Source organism: Scleropages formosus, chromosome 21 (genome assembly GCF_900964775.1).
Source record: "Scleropages formosus chromosome 21, fSclFor1.1, whole genome shotgun sequence".
NCBI lineage: Eukaryota > Metazoa > Chordata > Actinopteri > Osteoglossiformes > Osteoglossidae > Scleropages > Scleropages formosus.
Window position 1 is genome coordinate 23,644,388 of NC_041826.1, and position 18,666 is coordinate 23,663,053.

At 47.4% G+C, this 18,666-nt stretch overlaps 1 protein-coding gene across 1 annotated transcript in view; it reads left to right on the plus strand.

The window, feature by feature from the left end:
- The window catches only part of LOC108920134 (collagen alpha-1(XXVII) chain B-like), a 43,925-nt gene that overhangs the window by 14,153 nt on the left and 11,106 nt on the right, over positions 1-18,666 (plus strand). The window contains exons 10-38 of the mRNA XM_029247504.1: positions 457-501; positions 1,979-2,032; positions 2,673-2,717; positions 4,086-4,139; positions 4,689-4,733; positions 4,837-4,968; positions 5,446-5,568; positions 5,951-6,004; positions 8,002-8,055; positions 8,316-8,369; positions 9,025-9,078; positions 10,013-10,066; positions 10,551-10,595; positions 11,789-11,842; positions 12,940-12,984; positions 13,104-13,157; positions 13,242-13,295; positions 13,671-13,724; positions 14,472-14,525; positions 14,879-14,932; positions 15,272-15,316; positions 15,639-15,683; positions 15,816-15,990; positions 16,363-16,382; positions 17,178-17,231; positions 17,637-17,690; positions 18,008-18,061; positions 18,164-18,217; positions 18,365-18,472. Coding sequence (XP_029103337.1) covers positions 457-501; positions 1,979-2,032; positions 2,673-2,717; positions 4,086-4,139; positions 4,689-4,733; positions 4,837-4,968; positions 5,446-5,568; positions 5,951-6,004; positions 8,002-8,055; positions 8,316-8,369; positions 9,025-9,078; positions 10,013-10,066; positions 10,551-10,595; positions 11,789-11,842; positions 12,940-12,984; positions 13,104-13,157; positions 13,242-13,295; positions 13,671-13,724; positions 14,472-14,525; positions 14,879-14,932; positions 15,272-15,316; positions 15,639-15,683; positions 15,816-15,990; positions 16,363-16,382; positions 17,178-17,231; positions 17,637-17,690; positions 18,008-18,061; positions 18,164-18,217; positions 18,365-18,472 — 1,791 coding nt within the window. The remainder of the gene's footprint in view (positions 1-456; positions 502-1,978; positions 2,033-2,672; positions 2,718-4,085; positions 4,140-4,688; positions 4,734-4,836; positions 4,969-5,445; positions 5,569-5,950; positions 6,005-8,001; positions 8,056-8,315; positions 8,370-9,024; positions 9,079-10,012; positions 10,067-10,550; positions 10,596-11,788; positions 11,843-12,939; positions 12,985-13,103; positions 13,158-13,241; positions 13,296-13,670; positions 13,725-14,471; positions 14,526-14,878; positions 14,933-15,271; positions 15,317-15,638; positions 15,684-15,815; positions 15,991-16,362; positions 16,383-17,177; positions 17,232-17,636; positions 17,691-18,007; positions 18,062-18,163; positions 18,218-18,364; positions 18,473-18,666) is intronic.

Genomic DNA, 18,666 nt, shown 5'->3' on the forward strand with positions numbered 1-18,666 from the left:
GACTGGCCTCTTTGCGGTCGTTCTCGAACCCTGGGAAAAGGTCAAAAATGGTTTTTTGATAGAAATGAGAAAAGAGTAGGGAAGTGACAGTAGGTGGGTGAAAGCGACTTTATAGTTCTTCTACTAGTATGTACTTTACAGCACTTTACAGTCATTTTGGGCACAGAAAGGTGATGGTTTTCTAATGTGCATCAGAGCATACTTTTATAGTTTAGTTTTGTTTCCTTTAAAATATAATGAAATGCTATGAAATAACCCACCTAGAAATAAGAAATAAGTCTGTTCAGATAAAATCAGTGCTGGAAAAAATAAATAAGTAGATAAACAAACAGCCTTTTGCCGGTCTATTTATTAAGGGGCAATCTACGAGTATGTCCCCAGTTCCCAAGATTCCCAGAGGTTTTGCTCATCCTGGGTCCTTTTACTGTCTTTACTTGACTGTTTTTCATGTTTTAGGGTTTGCCTGGGGCTGTGGGCCGGCAGGGGGCGAAAGGGTCTCAGGTAGGTGAAGCGAAATTACATTTGCGTTTATTTACATTTATGAAATTACTCAGTTAATTTTGTCATGTGCTTTTGTTCTTCACTCAAAAGAAACATGAGCCATAACTTGTTCTCCCACCCAGGGAACATTTACTCTCTCTGAATTAATGGCCACATGTGCGTCTCCAATAAAATCAGCTTGTAATAATAAATATACACCGGGACTGTGTGTCACTTTATAATAAAACATTTCAGCAGGGTGAATTTATTTTGACGTGTATTTTATAATATTCTTGTGTTTTATTTTTTTTTGTTTTAATGGTCCCAGCAGTGAGGGACAGTGAAATAGACTCTCATGTGAATTAGATTTCCTCAAAGGGGATTCAGAGTATAATATCGCCTAGAATAAAAGTCACTGGGCAATAATGACCTTTTAGCAACAGTTACTAATATTGAAAAACCAGAGAATGGAATTGAATATGACATTATTTATTATATGGGGGGTGCAGTGGCACAACAGGTTTGACCAGGTCCCCCTCTTTTGCGGGTCTGGGGTTCGAGTCCCGCTTGGGGTGCCTTGCGATGGACTGGCGTCCCGTCCTGGGTGTGTCCCCTCCCCCTCCAGCCCTGCGCCCTGTGTTGCCGGGTTAGGCTCCAGTTCCCCGCGACCCCACCTGGAACAAACAGTTTCAGACTGTGTGTGTGTGTGTGTGATTATTTATTATTGGGAAAATTCCAGGTTGTTCTCAGCCCATCACAAGTTCACCCCCAAACCTCCCTGAACAATGCGTGTCGATAGCAAAAGTCACTCTAGATTAAAAAAGACATTTAAGTCCATTTGTTGGTACTTATACCATATGTGCAGGTTCACATGGACACGTCTCGTCAGCCATCGGCTTCCGTCAACATGGAACGGCAACAGGCAGCAGCATTTCTTACACACCATAGTAGTGTAAATCCCTTGTACGGTATGGTACACACGTTTCTACTGTCGTGCTGCAGATCGGTGAGAAGGAAACGGCAAAAAAAAAAACGGCAGCGGGAAACCACTGCGGTTCAACCGCTCCGTTTGCACGTTTCTTCTTCCCGAAATCGCCCGATGGTCCCCAAAGACGCAGAGGCCGGAGCGTCTCCTGTCAATGTTGTGAACGAGATCTACGTCAGGTTGCTTCGCTGTCGCTGCACACTCCTCCCGGTGCAATGCCCGCCATTCCCGGAGTTTCACTACCCCCCTCGATTTTAACCCTCTCTCGTCCCGCGTGCGTCCGGCGGGTGGCTCGGACCTGCGAGCGATCCCTGCTGTGGGGGTATGTGCCCTTGAACTACACTGTGGAAGGCAGCACACTGCAGTCCATGGGCATGTACACTTGCTTCAAGGCTGAGTTCTTCATGAAGACGTTGTCCAGTGTCCCTCCGCACTCCTGGTCCCTCGGATGAGCTGCGTCCCTAAAGACACCTGAGAACGCAGCGTCAGCCTCTTTTCTGCTGCTCCCCACAGGGGTTCATCGGCGTCCCTGGGATTTCTGGGCACCCGGGACCCGACGGAGAAAGAGTGAGTGCCGCGCACCTTCCCGTCCTTTTACCCCGTCTTCAGAGCCCTGAGCCCCCTTGTGGAAGGCGGATAGTTGAGTTGCTGTAATATTGCCTTTATCCAAGATAACATTATTACTTTTTTTTTTTTTTTTTTCTCAGAGCATCACTTTGTATCCTCCTATTATTGTTTCACTTTATAGGTCTTTTTTTGCACAAAGTGTGATTCTGTACAGCATGAGCCCACATTTTATATTTCCTGTTTATTGATACCTGGTGTCTGTTAAATGTCACCACAGGGGATCTAAGGCTCTGGAAAATAAAGGCCCTAAAAAAAATGCTGATGAGCTCGATGTGCTTTTCAGGTGTTTATGTCACATCGGACCTTTTGATTCCCCTTATTTCCTGCGTTGTTTCCCTGTAAGACACACTGTCCAATTTAATGTTTTGTGGCTGAGCCCCACGTTTTGGGACGTTCGGATACATTAAGGTGAGCAAAGAGTCAAGACTTTGCTGGGTGGCTCAGGGCGGTTTGGACATGTCCATTTTTATCAAATAAATAATGCTGACATGGACAGAAAACTGCATTTTGACTGTTTTGTTGAATTAAAGTTGCCTCTGCTCTCACACTCTTATGTTTTTGTGTCCCCCCCTGCCCCCAGGGTATTGCTGGTATACCAGGCAAGAAGGGCCAGATGGGTCGGCCTGTGAGTTTTCTTTAAACGTATTTTTAACCGCTCTCCTTACTGTATTTTGTGTTCTCAGGTTCTGCTTCTTTCTGTGCTCTTTATATTGTCGTAAGTGTTGAACCTGTTTTCTTATTGAGCCACTATTTTTTTCTTTTATTTTTTGCCACTTTTTATTTTAGAAAAATGACAATTTCTTTATATTGCTTCTGCCTTCATTTAAGCCAACACATCTAAACCAAGTGTTTCATTTAACCGACATCTAAATGCCTGGACCAAGTCAGTCTCGGGGTTTTGCGTTTATCCAGGAGTCGCTACTTTTTATTACGACTCAATATTAAACAGACACTGAATAAGTCCACAGGGACGCAGAGGTTTCTTTGAAATGAAAGTGCTCACATGGCCTCCCAGTGGAGGTTCCATGCGGGGGGACTGGTGGGAAAGCCGTGCCGCCGCTTCGCCCTCATGCGCATCCTGGTGGCGGCACATGTCCACCACAAGGTGGCGCTGCTTTGGCTCACGGCTATAATTAATGGCTCCAACTTCCTCCGCTTCCCGGCCTCTTAATTATGGGATTTAAGCGAACACGAAAGGAAAGGATAGAGACCTGGGTGCATTCGGAACATGTGGCTGTCGGAGTAGAGCGGGGGAGGAGCGCGGTGGTGTCCGCGAGGCGCGGCGTCGTGCCACATCTCCACGGCTCCGTGACACGTTTCCCTTAACCGCTTGCGCTTCGAACCGTTTTCAGACGCTTGCTGCACTGTCAGATTACCATGCTGTCAAAATTCACTGAGGGTAACCACGAGAGGACGTCTCGCCTTCCTCGTCGCAAGCGCTCTGTTGGCCACTTTGATTTCCAAATTTCTGCACCTTATTTATGCGTTATTAATTTATACATTCTTTCAGCCGAGACTTACACTGTGGGGATTGTACACAATGATTTACCCTGTTTATGCAACTGGGTGAGTTTTTGCTGCAGCATTTCAGGGTGAGTAGTTTGACCAAGGGCTCTAACCACTACACCCCCTGCTGCCCTCCAGTTACACCAGTTTTGCAGTAAATGGCCTGATCCAAGTAAACATCTTCAGAAGTTGTGTCGCCTTCCCTCAGAAGAAGAGCAGGGACCGTTTCACGAGTATATTTTAGCCACATGAAGTGATGGGCAGTTTTGCATTCTCAGGATTTTGGCTTTTGGAGCCTTTTTTTCTCTAGTGTTTGTAGCGCTTGCTGAGGCCTGGGTTTGTGGGGGGGGGAACAGGGATGTGGTCATTTTTATGTCACGGTCCACTATTGACCACAGCCCTCAGCTGGATTCTCATCTGGACAGAGGGGCTCGGACATATTTAGTGCATAGAGCTTTAAAGGTGCTTCCATGTTCACCGTGTGCAGGGCTTTGCGGGAGAGTTCGGTGGACGAGGGACACCGGGTCTAGACGGAAATCCTGTAAGTTGATTCATTAAACCAGTTTTTTATACCTTGCTAATAACAAATGCATTAATTATAATTATTTATTGATTGATTTAATATTAGTATAATGTCTTATCTGGAACGAAGGGGTGCGGTGGTGCAGTGGGTTGGACCACAGTCCTGCTCTTCGGTGGGTCTGGGGTTCGAGTCCCGCTTGGGGTGCCTTGTGACGGACTGGCGTCCCGTCCTGGGTGTGTCCCCTTCCCCCTCTGGCCTTACGCCCTGTGTTGCCGGGTAGGCTCCGGTTCCCCGTGACCCCGTAAGGGACAAGCGGTTCTGAAAATGTGTGTGTGTGTGTGTGTGTGTGTGTGTGTGTGTGTCTTATCTGGAGTGTGATGAGACCCAGGTGGCTGTAGGCTGAGCGAGCAACACCTCAAGCATCGGTTTGGCTTAAATGAGGTTCTTCCAAGAGCTTATGTGTAGGAGCACTCCTAATATTTGGTGGGTCTCCTCTGGTATTTTTGGGTTGGAGAAGAACCCCCTCACTTGTGTCAATAACCAGTAACAAGTTGCTGTGTCTCTCAGGGAGAACTTGGAGCACCTGGACCTGTTGGAGTTCCTGGTCTTCTAGTGAGTGTACAGATACCAAAGTCCCATGACATGGACATGGACAATGTGTCCCGCGCTGCTGCTCCGCGGTGACTGACGACATCTCTTCCCCAACTGCTGGCAGGGGGACGTTGGACCTGCTGGGGATCTGGGGACTCCAGGACTAGATGGACTCAAGGTCGAGTGTCGGACCCCCCGGTGCCCATGTCCAAACTGCACGTGGGCCTTGAGACGTACAAGAGCACAGTTTTCTTTCCTTTAGGCACATCTTTGTGAGCAGGGCTCAGCAGATGGAGAGCATTGAGCACCCATGAGTAACGGTGCCCAAACTGAATGTAGCTTTACGGGCCCCCTGTCTTGACATTTACATTTGTCCATTTAGCTGATGCTTTTCTCCAATGTTCCAAAGAACATTAAACTACTTACAGTTATTGACCCATTTATACAGCTGGGTAAATTTACTGCAGTAATTCAGGGTAAGTACCTTGCTCAGGGGTACTGCAGCTGGAGGTAGAACTCGAACCTGCAACTTTTTGATTCAAGGCTCTAACCCCTACGCTACCAGCTACCCCCCCATCCACCCACCACTGTTAATAAACCACGTCGACACGATAGATGCGGAGGAAGGAAGTTTCTTTTATTGTTTCATGGCTTTTGTTTTCCGCGCCTGTATTCAAAGGGCCTTGTCCCACATGTGGTTCACAGTGTGTGTGTGATGAGTGCATTGCTCAAGGATGCAGGAGGCGTGGAAGCACCGGATGTCGCGGTCATGATCGCCTTGACGACTGACCTGCCCTCGGCTGTATTTCAGGGGCTGCCTGGGAATTCTGGTGAGCGAGGAATGAAGGGTGATCAGGTGATGTAATTTCGTCCTTCACTGGCCTTCGTTGAGGAGACTGTTTTGTGTGTGTGTGTGTGTGTGTGTGTGTGTGTGTGTGTGTGTGTGTGTGTGCGTGTGCGTACATTGAGGCTTTTTGATTTCATTGCACAGTTTATCCTCAGATCCAGTGTAACACCCTGTGGGTGTTTTTTCCCCATGAGAGATACACACACAGTGCTCCTTCAGCGAACATCTCACACCTTCCACAGTGACCACCTTACACTCACCTCTCAGCTTTGCCCAGTTCCCCCTCATGATGACTTTCTCACAGAAACTGACCCCAAACTGACCGCAGCGAACACATCTGACCAGTGCTGGTGTTCAAAGACACCCAAGTAACAACTGCTCTCCCCTGCAGGGTGAGACGGGTCGTCCTGGAGAGCCTGGAGAGCCTGGTTTCCATGGTGACAAGGTATCCTGTCTCACCCTCACCTCTCAGTACCCGTCACCAGTACCGCTGTCCTGCGAGACCCGGCCACATGCTCGGCTCTTCCTGCCGTCCCTAATATTCCCGCATTTTCTCCATTTTCAGACTTGCTTGTGGTTTGTTCCGTTCATTTCTCTTCTGTTTGTCCTCAAAGAGTTCAGATCAGTTCTGTTAATGTCTCACCAATAATGAGATCATGAATAGTGGACAACATTTTATCTAATGGTCTAAACCCTCTATTACTGTCACGCGGAACACAGGGAGCCGGGACGGCTGAACCCAAGTGCAGCGTTGTTCGTCAGAAGTTGAGGGAAGAGGCAAGTTCTCAAAACCAGGGACAGGCGAAGGGTCGGTCGATCGGCGAACAGGACAGGAACGAGGATCCATTGATGTGGTCGGAGAACAAAGCAAGGAGTCAAAAAACCGGAGATCGTGAACAGAGCAAGTGCGTGTAATAACGCGAGGAAGGGAGGTTGTCCCAAACGAGATTCCGCAACGGTACGGGAGCTGAAGAGGATCTTTGTAGGGTGAGCGATTACTCAGGAGCTGGTGCGGAGTCAGGTGTTGTCGCTTGTGTTGTGGGCGTGAACGTGACAGTGCCCCCCTCCCTACGAGCGGCTCCAGCCACCCTGCAGCGCCTGGAAGTAGGGCGACCCCGAGGACGAGGCTCTGGTTTATCTGGATGTGCATGGTGGAACTTGGCAATGAGCGATGGGTCCAGGATGTCGTGGGCTGGCACCCAGCTACGTTCTTCTGGGCCATACCCCTCCCAGTCCACCAGATAGTACAGCCCTCCACGCCTGCGTTCGGAATCAAGGAGGGCGCGAACGGTGTAGGCGTCCTCCTCTTCCACGTCCAGTGAGGGAGGAGTAGGTTCACCTTGCGTGGCCTGGAGAATGGAAGTACTGTAGGGCTTGAGAAGAGAAACATGAAACGTGGGGGTTGATGCGCAAGTGTGAGGGTAACTGTAACCGGTACGTGACTTGGGTGATTTTCCGCAGGATTTTATAAGGACCAATGAACCGGGAGCTGAGCTTCTTGTTGGGCAATCGAACGCGGATGTCCCTCATGGACAACCATACCCGTTTCCCCGGCTAGAAGGGATAAGGTGCGGCGGTGTCGATCCACCTGTTGTTTATACTGGCGGACGTTTTCTTGGAGGTGGTCTTTCACCGCCCGCCAGGCAGCCTCGCTTTGCAGGTACCAGGAATCCACGGCGGAATCTTCTGTTACGGGGAACACAGGGAGCCGGGACGGCTGAACCCAAGTGCAGCGTTGTTCGTCAGAAGTTGAGGGAAGAGGCAAGGTCTCAAAACCAGGGACAGGCGAAGGGTCGGTCGATCGGCGAACAGGACAGGAACGAGGATCCATTGATGTGGTCGGAGAACGAAGCAAGGAGTCAAAAAACCGAAGATCGTGAACAGAGCAAGTGTGTGTAGTAACGCGAGGAAGGACGGTTGTCCCAAACGAGATTCCGCAACGGTACGGGAGCTGAAGAGAGTCTTTATAGGGTGAGCGATTACTCAGGAGCTGGTGCGGAGTCACGAATTGTCGCTTGTGTTGTGGGCGTGGACGTGACAATTGCATAAGTACTGTAGCTTATATTATATAAAAAAAATAAAACTCCTGCCTTATTTTACAATAAAGGTCAAGTTGTTGCTACATGCAAATCATGCGGTAAACATGGTAGAAGGAACAAAGTGAAAGTGAGAAGGAATAACAGGACCTCAAGTTTCAATGGCTACTTTTGTGAGTTTTACTTTGTGTGGTTTGTTTGCTCCCTTACAGATCTCTCTGTGGGATGAGCTGGACTTATTAAATTATTATTATTATTATTATTATTATCATAGGATAATGTTTGCGTGTCACAAGCACCTCTCTCCTCGACTGCAGCTCTTCACTCTCCTGTTGTCCACAGGGTTCCACTTCTGTCTCAGCTGCTATGTCTTTGTGCTCATGTCTGTGTCCATCGTCCGCTGCAGGGCGTCCAAGGTCTTCCGGGGCCCCCGGGACCTCGAGGAAACCCAGGTCCTCAGGTGAGTGACGCCTTTGCAGAGGTGCGAGGCGAAGGATGTAGTGACACGTTGAAATGGGTGCTTGTGGTTATTACTGCCTTTAAAATGTACACATTTCGCTTTGGCACCTTTAACCATAAAACGCGTCATCTGGGTTTCTGGGCGCAGCTGTGGGACTTCGAAAAAGTTTGTCCAGCATCTGGTGGGAAAACTTTGAAAATTTCGCCGGCAGGAGGTTCTCCTTTGTCATGTGACTGCTGTTTTTTTCTTGTTTATTAAAGGGGAGCCCAGGTGACAAAGGTCCAGAAGGCGTGTCTGGCCCATCGGGACCACAGGTATGAACTTTCATCAATAACCTGTGCAATATAAACCTTTACAGTGTTTCAGTATTTCATCATTAACCATCACTCTTCTACTGCACTGATGTGCTACTGTGTTACATTTGCGTAATCTGATACTTACAATCATTTGCCCATTCACCACACAGCTGGGCAAGTGTGGCTGGAGCGATGGAGTAAAAACATACCTGAAGGCTGCTGCTGCAGCGGCAGAATCTGAGCTCAGGGTGTTTAAATGAGAGGCAGCACCGTTGGCCACTGCGCCCCCTGTTGGCCTTGTGTGATATTTACTCTCCACCTAAAGAAAGTCCATCTCAGCCAGTTGTGGAGCGTAAAGGACCAGAGTTGTGGGCGAGAGGAGCAGGACAGCAGGTGTTTCCAACCAAACTCTGCATTTATGAGCACAGTATGAGCCAAAAGAGGGAATTGCCCTTTAAAGCAGAGAAATGTCTGGACAAAATGTCCAGGGGTGGAAACAACATGACATTCAGGAATTCTTCAACTATCAGAGAAACATGTTTGTGGGAACATCTTTCCAAATGTAACAAATGATTTTTAATTCTTTTCTGCGTCTGGTCTCAGGCCATGGACTTGTATCTAGAAATGAGTCTGAATGCCTGACCAGCCGCTCTTCTCCACCTGTCCTGTCCAGGGTTTTCCAGGAGACATCGGGCCGCCTGGACGGAACGGCCAGGAGGGCGTAAAGGTCAGGGCACATGATCCTAGCAGGGACCAGCACTTGTTACCGTAACTGAGACGAAGAAGCGACATCCTCTGAATTAGTTCTTTGAACACGTCTCTGTCAAAGTGTTTTTATTGTCATTTGAACCACATACAGCTGGTAGAGTAACGCAGCGAAACAAAACAACTCTCCTCCAAGACCATGGTGCTACAAAAAAGAACAATATATTACAACGACATATTGCAATATATTATAATACATACAATAAAAACTATATTACAGTAAAATAAGAAATACTGTAAGAAATGTAAACAATTGCAAAAAAACTGATTTGTGTGCATGAACAAGCTGCCAATCCAAAACACACCCTGACCCTCATTTATGAGCACAACGCATTCCTGAGAATGACTCATAAATAAGGATGTAAATCAGAATCACGTGACTGTTATCACCTGATTTTATATATAACAAACTTACCTAAAGGGTTCGTGCCGGACTTCCCAACACAACCGATCGGCGCAGTTCCCTCAGTTCCGTTAGGGCTCAGTTAAAGTCGTCCTGGTATTCCCTAAAGTATGATCTGCGAAAAAAATTGATAATCACTACATACGTATAATACAACGGTGAATGTATCATAAACATGCCCCACACAGTGGAAGCGCTCGTGTTACAGGCTTGAACCCCTAACCCTAAAAGCACTGATATAGTGAATAAACACTGTGACTCAGCGTCTACATGGTTTTATGATGATTTATAATGAATATGTCGTTTTATAATAGCACATGCTTGTGTTTTATCATTTTTTGCTTGTAAGGCGTTTCTCCCGCAGGGTCCATAACCCACGTTGTAGAAACTCCACCAGCCGGTACAAAGAGAGGGGTCTGAACCCGTGTCCCATGGACTGCGGTGAAGGGGTCGCGCCTCCCCAGTGCTTTTCAATGTGGGTCTCCTTTCCCAGGGTGCGCACGGCATGATGGGGCCTCCTGGACCGAAGGGAGCAGTTGGACTCGAGGTGCAGCTCTTCACCTTCCTGTCATTCGCTCTGAATTCATGCAGCATAATGTACACTTCACGTTCCGCTTTGAAAACATTTTGAATGTTTACCTGCTTTACCTCGTAATCAGAACCGATTTCTGTTTCCAGTCGCACAAACATAACGGAACATTTATGGCGGTTCCCCTGTGGATGTCCGGCTGAATTAATTGGGCAGTTTAAGGCGTCTCTTTACTCACCATTTGCTTTGTTTGCTATAATTTCAGGATATATTTATTATTGTATCCATTTCAGTGGTATATTTACACGTTGATGCCTTACGCCCTGTGATGCCGGGTTGGCTCCGGTTCCCCGTGACCCCGTCAAGGACAAGCGGTTCTGAAAATGTGTGTGTGTGTGTGTGTGCTTAATGACAAAAATAGCCACATGGCTTTCATAGTGAGCCGATTACATGTGTTTTGTACGGCGGTGCACAGTGTGTCACTCGGTCTTTGACTCCTCAGGGTGACCAAGGACCGGCTGGACCACCTGGAGCCACAGGACTGGAGGTGAGAGAGAACATGATGGCTCAGCATCTGGAACTTTAAAGGGTGGATGGAATGGATGGGTCAGATTTAAGATTAGGGTTACAGTTAGGGTTATGGTTGGGATTAAGGGTTTGAGTTAGGGTTACGGTTGGGCTTTGGGTGCTGATGCCAAAGACCAGCGATTAGAGAATTATCTGCCAAGTGAGGACCTTGGTATGAAATTGGCTCAGTCTATATCTTTATAATGAATTTCCACAGCACAAATGTCCAATCATCTTCCAGCAAACAATAAACTGAGTCCTTTTCCACTGTAACTTGTCTAAATAAAACTTGAACCCAGTGTTTGCGCTTCTGGCACACTTGGCTGTTCCCACTTGTGTGGTCTGTTGTGGGGGGGCTCTCTAGAGGAGGCCCTCTGAAGGAGTGTGTAAGCTGTCCATCCGTGTTCTTTCCACCACCGTGATGTGAGACAGTAGTGACGCTTCCCAGCCTGCTGCCTATGTTTTACTCTGTTTATTAGTACTTCACCCTTCATCAAATTCACTGTCCATAAAGAGCTCCACTTGGACCCATTGTCCAGTCCTTCGCTGTGCCGTCGCAGCATTGGAAGTGTCTCTTTTCGGAACCAAAGCCTTTCCCTAAAGTATCCTCAGAAATGTTCTTTTATAAAATGTTTTTATTTCTCACGTGCAGATTAACGTTTCCCAGCAGCATAAACGTTTTACACACACACACACACACACACACACACACACACACACACATTTTCAGAACCGCTTGGCCCTTACGGGGTCACGGGGAACCGGAGCCTACCCGGCAACACAGGGCGTAAGGCCACACACCCAGGACGGGACGCCAGCCCGTCACAAGGCACCCCAAGCGGGACTCGAACCCCAGACCCACCGGAGAGCAGGACTGCGGTCCAACCCACTGCGCCACCGCACCCCCTTAAACGTTTTACAACTGAAACTAATTGTAATTTCATGCTTGATTGATGAGGATTTGTCTTCCAAAGGGTTTATCAGGAACGTGTTACCTTGGTCAGGTGGGATAAGACTGTACTGTAATAGACTGTTCACCTCTGAAAAGTCCAAGTGGACCTGAGGCTGAACTTGTGTCTTTGTGTCATTGAATTGAGGGCCTCGAGTTTGGGTTCGTCGTCTTTCGGGGTAATGATCTCATTTTCTCCTGAAAGGGTTATTTTGTTGTTTTAGGGAAGACCCGGTCGTGTGGGCTTCCCAGGAGAGGAGGGACCCGATGGCCCAAAGGTAACAACCATCTCTGTTAAATGTCCATGTCCCACCATCCGTATTAAATGTAAATAATGAATTTCATTAAAATACTTTCTTGTGTTTCCATTGCACTAAAATCTGCCAATGTCCAAAAATTGGTGGCCACCGTTTTTTCCATTCCCCTTTCGAGGGGAGCTCACTGGCTGGGTGCTACAGAGGGGCTCAACTGCAAGCTTTCCGAGAAAAAACTGACTTTAGGTGTAAATCCAGGTTGTGGACACAGCCACTTTAGACCAGAAACACACACACATTTTCAGAACCGCTCGGCCCATACAGGGTCGCGAGGAACCAGAGCCTACCCAGTAACACAGGGCATAAGGCCAGAGGGGGAGGGGACACACCCAGGACAGGACTCCAGTCCGCCACAAGGCACCCCAAGTAGAACTTGAACCCCAGACCCACCAGAGAGCAGGACCGTGGCCCAACCCACTGCACCACCACACCCCCTAGACCAGAAACACACACACACACACACACACACACACACACACACACACACTTTCAGAACCGCTCATCCCATACGGGGTCACAGGGAACCGGAGCCTACCCGGCAACTCAGGGCATAAGGCCGGAGGGGGAGGGGACACACCCAGGACAGGACGCCAGTCCACCACAAGGCACCCCAAGCAGGACTTGAACCCCAGTCCCACCAGAGAGCAGGACCCAGTCCAACCCACTGCGCCACCGCGCCCCCAGACCAGAAACAAAGAGCATTAAATGGGATGAAAAGGAAGTAAAATGACAGAAAAATATACCATCCGACATCAAGAAGCTCATCACCCAAAAACAATGAGTCATGGTTTTCAGTTCTTCTCTCTCCTTCCCTCACAGTCCAGCCACTTTCTCTAAAAATTGTCTTAAAATTGTTCTCATCATCTCAGAGGACTCTTATTGTCATTATTGGTGAGACATGGGCAAGCAAACATTTGGGAGTGTCCATTAGAGCTACAATTCCATAACTGTAACCCCTAACCCTAATCCTACCCCTAAACTCCAACCCTGAGCCACACCTTGGTCCTCCCTTTGTCCAAATGGTCCTTCAGTACATAAACTACCTGAGCTTCTCAATGTAGGGTCAACTTGGAGAACCTGGACAACCTGGAGCGACTGGCGAAAGGGTACGATTCCCCTCCTTGTTCACATGCATCTTAAAGTCCGATTTGTGCCCCGTTCGCCAAGGACCCTCGTTAAGCGATGCTTCATACCCGACTGAACTTGAACTTGTGTTGTGCTTGAGGGCCTTGTGGGTGTCGTCGGGCTGCTTGGAGAGACTGGAGCGACAGGAGAAAAGGTAGGTATTGCTCGTCTGTAGAGTTACATGGGTGTAGCTGAAATGTCCCCAACAGAGGCTAACTTTGCATCGCTTCACCTTCAGGGAGACCGTGGTGAGACAGGCTTCCCTGGACCCCCTGGAGAAAAGGGAGCTATGGTAAGCGTGTGGAAGACACAGGTCGTGATGTTCTTGTGTTCTCGCTCTGTGTCATTTTGATGTGTCCATGACAGTTTGTCCCTTGGTTTTGGTGTGAGCTTCAAAGTAAGGAGAATAGGAGATACATAAGGAGAAATACAAAAAGAGTTTGATTTCATTTGCATATAAAACCAGCTGAAGTTCAACTTTCAACAAACTTATAGCATCAGTAAAATAATTAAAATATACTGTATGTCTTGGCATGTGTGATCACAAGTAGATCTAACGGCATTATTCCCAGCAGTAAACCCCACGGAAGTCCATATTTCACTACAGGGACACAGTTAATACACCGAAAGAAGTACCTAGAGAAGCTACTTTTTTGGATTTTTGCAGGGTCACCAAGGAATAACGGGTGAACCTGGACCACCTGGACATCCAGGAAAACCAGTATGTTTCTGCTCCTCATAATTGCTTATTGCACAGAGAGGGACACTGTACATCGCCTCTAGAACTATATGGACTGGTTCGTCATTGCAGTTTGGGTGCAGATAAGCTTAAGACCTCATGTGTTTGAACTCAGTCTCCTGCCGTAAGAACTCAGTTTAAGAGCGTGGGCTATGTGTCAGCATCTCAGACGCTGGTTACATGTATCATATCTACTTCAAATACAGTACGTAGCACTTTTCTCTAAAGCGACATACAACTCAGAGTCAACGAAAGTGCAACAGTCCAAGGGTTACAGATGAAATGTGGAACAGATGCTTTCCAAGAAACTTTGTGAATGTTGAAAGGGATTCAGCAGTTCTGAGGAACAGAGGGTTCTCATTCTACCACAATGAAGAACTGGACTTTCAGATTTTAAAAATCTTTTTTTCCACAGAGTAATTCCTCCTTTGATGGAAATTATTCCTTTATTTTCATTCACTTTTCGCATGATGACAGGTTACAACCGCCTGCTGGTGCAGTTTAATCATATTTTACCGGGGTGTTTGAAACAAAGACGTAGATACTGAGTAGACATTGGTAGTACTGCTAATACAGCCTTCTGGCGATCGGGCCTGAGCTCAGATCTAGGAACCAGAGGGTGGAAAAGAAGCGAGAGTGTATGGGGGGGGCGCAATGGGGCTATTCTGCAGCTCCCACTGGACATTTATTAGCACCCTAAGGGGTTCCATTCTGTTTGTTCACCTCCAGGGAGCAGCTGGGTCAGTTGGACATGTAGGCACCAGAGGACCCAAAGGCGAGCAGGTGGGAACTGTAAAATTTCAGTCATAAAATGTCGAGTATGAGGGTAATAGATATACAAAAGCTTGGACTTTCATAGCACTAATAGATTATTATTATTATTCAGTGAATAACTTTTTGTTTAGATATTTTATCTCCTGGAGATGTGCTTTTCTCCCCACACTTTTCATCCCCCCGTCTCTAATTGGACTGTCTATGGTTTGACTCAGCACTGCTCACTGACATCCTGCATTGGACCTTGATGTGTTGAACTGTGTTCGTCTGTGAGAGCATGTAGTGCGAAAGCCCTCTAAATGTGTCATACCAAATCTGGAGGTCACTGCAGATGATGCCATGTGTCTCCTCGTGTCCCCAAGGGTCCACAGGGACTTGAAGGTCCAGCAGGAAAGCCAGGATCAGGAGGGCCAAAGGTGACACTTTCCTGCTAAGTTCAAAGTTCAGGCCTGATGAGGCCATTCAGGACATGAGAGCAGAAACACCTAGCAGCTCCATCGTCTTGCTAGCATCACATTCCTTCAAAAATCTATTCTTTTTAAAAGATATACTGTTTAGTCAATGAAATATGTACCATGTGATACTTGCTCTAAATCAGGAACGATAAAAGCATTTTCTCAGAAGGATACGCTCAGCCAGTAATTATGGAATCATTTATTATGGCCCAGTGACGGAAGTGGAAACTCATGAGCTGTAGGTTCACTGGAGAAAATGTAAGGAAATCCTGCGATCCACATGTCTACTCTCGCCTCCAGGGTTCTGAAGGTCCTCCAGGACAGCCGGGCCTCCCTGGGTTGCAGGTACGGGCAGGTGCACTGTAGTGTATAGCACTTTAAGTCACCTTAAAATGGACATTTCTCTTCAAAAGATACATTTAAATGAAACAGAAGTGGTCAGAGACTATCATTTATGGCTCATTGTAAGAAACAAAAATACAAATAGATACATGTGTTTGGAGCAAATGAAATGACTACTAACCATTAATTTGCCCCAGTGAATCAGTTGTTCTGGCACCTGGTGAGGAAAATGACTGACGATGTCCCACGTGACCCACCCATCCATGGAAGCAGCACGGGGCTTTGGTGGCTTTTTTTTTGTATGAATACTAGTGTTTGTCCCCAGGGCAAGGTGGGGGATCCAGGCACAGTGGGGCCACAGGGATTTCCAGTAAGTATGTGTTTTGAGTCGTGTCTGGGCTCAGTCTGGCAGAATAATGACAACCCAGCCTCACTCCTAGTACGACAAAAAGAGCCCAGCGAAGCCATCATCTGTGTAGCTGAACAGCCCTCCCTTTTTTAGGGCGTACCAGGACCTTCAGGATCCCCTGGAGCCAAAGGACCTGCCGGAGAACCGGCAAGTCGCACTAAACTTATGTCTAAACTTCCCTTATTTTTCTTCAGAAAGTTTTCATTCCTGTTGTTGAAGGTGAAGTATGTGGAATTCATGGAGTGCACAGAGCAGTGTGTGAACCGTGGTAAAGCCTGGCCCTTTACATCTTCCTGGTCCGCTAAATTGTACAAGACTCTGCCTTTACACAGGGACACAGTGCAACTTTTCTCATGTTAAAAGAACTGAAAGAGGAACGCTGTGTGGACTTTATATTGGATAACACACAACAGCTGGAGAACGCAGGGTTTCAATGTTCCTCTGTACTGGAAACTGGGAACAGGGAACACCATGATCAGAATGTCAGCCTTTTTTTATTTGTTCTTAATCTTTTATTAATATGGAGCAGCATTAAAGTTAAGCCTACTTTAAAATGACTGACATTTTTTTAATGTTATCTTCCTACACGGTTGGATGCTCTGGATGATACAAGACAGTGACGTGTTTTCCTGTGCTTTAGGTCCACAGGAGAATAAAACAGTGGGGTAGAGAAAGGAGAACGAGTTGCAGTGTAACGAAGAATCGCACGAGGAGAACGTATTGAAAAGTGTTTCACCTTCATACCGACTCTATCTCATTTTGCGACTGAAGAGACAAAAAAGTCAGAAGCGTAGAAGTTCTGTGCAAATGCCCTCTAATGATCTTTCAGTGTAAAGACTCAACACATCACAGTGGGCAAACTGGCATCGGTGAATGTGTGATACTGTACATTCCAGTGGCCACTGCGGTGTGTTTAGTTGAACATTTAAAAAAATGCGAAAGATGAAGCAGAAAAATAAGTCAAAGCCAAACTAAACCCAAATGCAATGAGTCCACATACTCCTCAGTATCTGAGTAGCTGCTATCAAACTCGGTCGTATTTATATTTATTAGACTCTTGTAATGGAGGGTGAAGAAGCAACAAATTTTTCTCAGTTGTCAGTTATTGGATTTTGGTTTGACAGGAGCCCATGCCAGTTACCATCTTAACTACATTGTCTGAACTGCTTCTCCCACTCGGGGTCGCGGGGAGCCAGAGCCTAACCCGGCAACACAGGGCGTAGGGCTGGAGGGGGAGGGCACACACCTAGGACAGGACGCCAGTCTTTCGCAAGACGCCCCAAGCGGGACTCGAACCCCAGACCCACCAGAGAGCAGGACCTGGTCCAACCCACTACACCCCCCCATGTTAACTACTCTTTGCCCAACTCTTAACTCTTTATTCTTTGTCATAGAAATAGGAGTGGTCTAAACATTATTTTGGGTTTCTTTGTTCTGTTGCTCTTCTCCTTGAAGGGACCCCCAGGGCTGGCAGGAACCTTAGGCCCCCTGGGAGAGATGGGCCTGCAGGTAAGATCAGAAGCTCCATCCAGGACTTAAGGCAGTACCTGTGACTGGGTCTCCTAGAGCAAGGTGTGCCACTGCGTGATCCCTCACCAGGCATCTGGTCACCCTGCTGTAATCCGTAATCAGTAATATGCCATAACTGAAAGGATTCTGCTGCTGGAATGCAGGAGGTGAAACATAAAAATAGACCAAATGATTCACTTCACCACATTGAAAACTTGTTGTTTGTCCGGATACCAGCAGTGGGAGATTTTGGCTTCCATCAGTGTGTATTACCCTCCATGTATGGGACATGTATGTCACCTTACAACTGTGACACACATAGAGCCCAGTAGGGTGAGCCAAGGAAGACATGAGACAAAAAGTACAATATTGTCCAGCTTGAGTGAGTGTGTCTCCTCATGACAGGGTCTGCCAGGGAAAGTGGGTAAGCCTGGGCTGCCGGGTGAAACAGGACATAAGGTAATACTACACACACACACACACACACACACACACACACACAAAACACACACACACACGCTGAGTTTTCGGAGATGCTCAGTCTATTTCATGAATTCTGCCTTTCCTGGATCCTGGAAAGCCACAACCTCACCTGTTCTCTGTCCTCAAGGAAATTTCTCCTGTGTTGGTTTAATAGAGCAATAAATGTTCTTGAAAGCACTTCTCTCGTTTCTTTTTTGCTTTCCTTACCTTATTACGAAAAGACCCCATGGAAAGAACAGATGAAGGAGACTTTTGTCCCTTGAGTGTTGAATGTCTTTATGTTTGCGTGTCAGGGAGATGTGGGGACGACGGGGGACATGGGTGAGCAGGGCCTGATCGGACCAGGGGTGTGTAAGCCCTGCACATGGAGACCGCTGTTACAGCAGCTTGTATCACAGATTGTCTGACCTGCGCATACAGATCATGGAAATACTGTCCTTCTCCTCCAGGGGGCGCCAGGCCTGGAAGGGGAACAAGGGCATGCTGGACTTGATGGTACCAAGGTAAGAGGACGCAGGGCAGCACAGTGTTTACTGACCCTACATGGTAGTTTTTTGGAATCTGCTTCTGGTGATTGGATGGATGGATGGATGGATGGATGGATGGTGAGCTTACAAGACAAGAACATGAGCACTGAGTTGTCCCCTCAGGGTGAGAAGGGTAACTTGGGCCTGGATGGAGAGAAAGGGGAGAAGGGCGGTGTAGGAGTTGAGGGCAAGGAAGGGACACCTGGAGGCCCTGGGCTCGCTGGCATCAGGGTGAGTGATGGTCCTTCCGTTCACCTGTCCAATTCACTGCAATACTTGGTTTTACCTGCTGGTTACAGGACACATCTGCACTTATTTTACTCTCTAATTCCCAAAACATGCAGAAGGTCATTTTGAAATAGCAGATGTTGAATGACAGGTATTACATTTTCACTGATATATAATTGGTTTCTTATGAGTCCAAA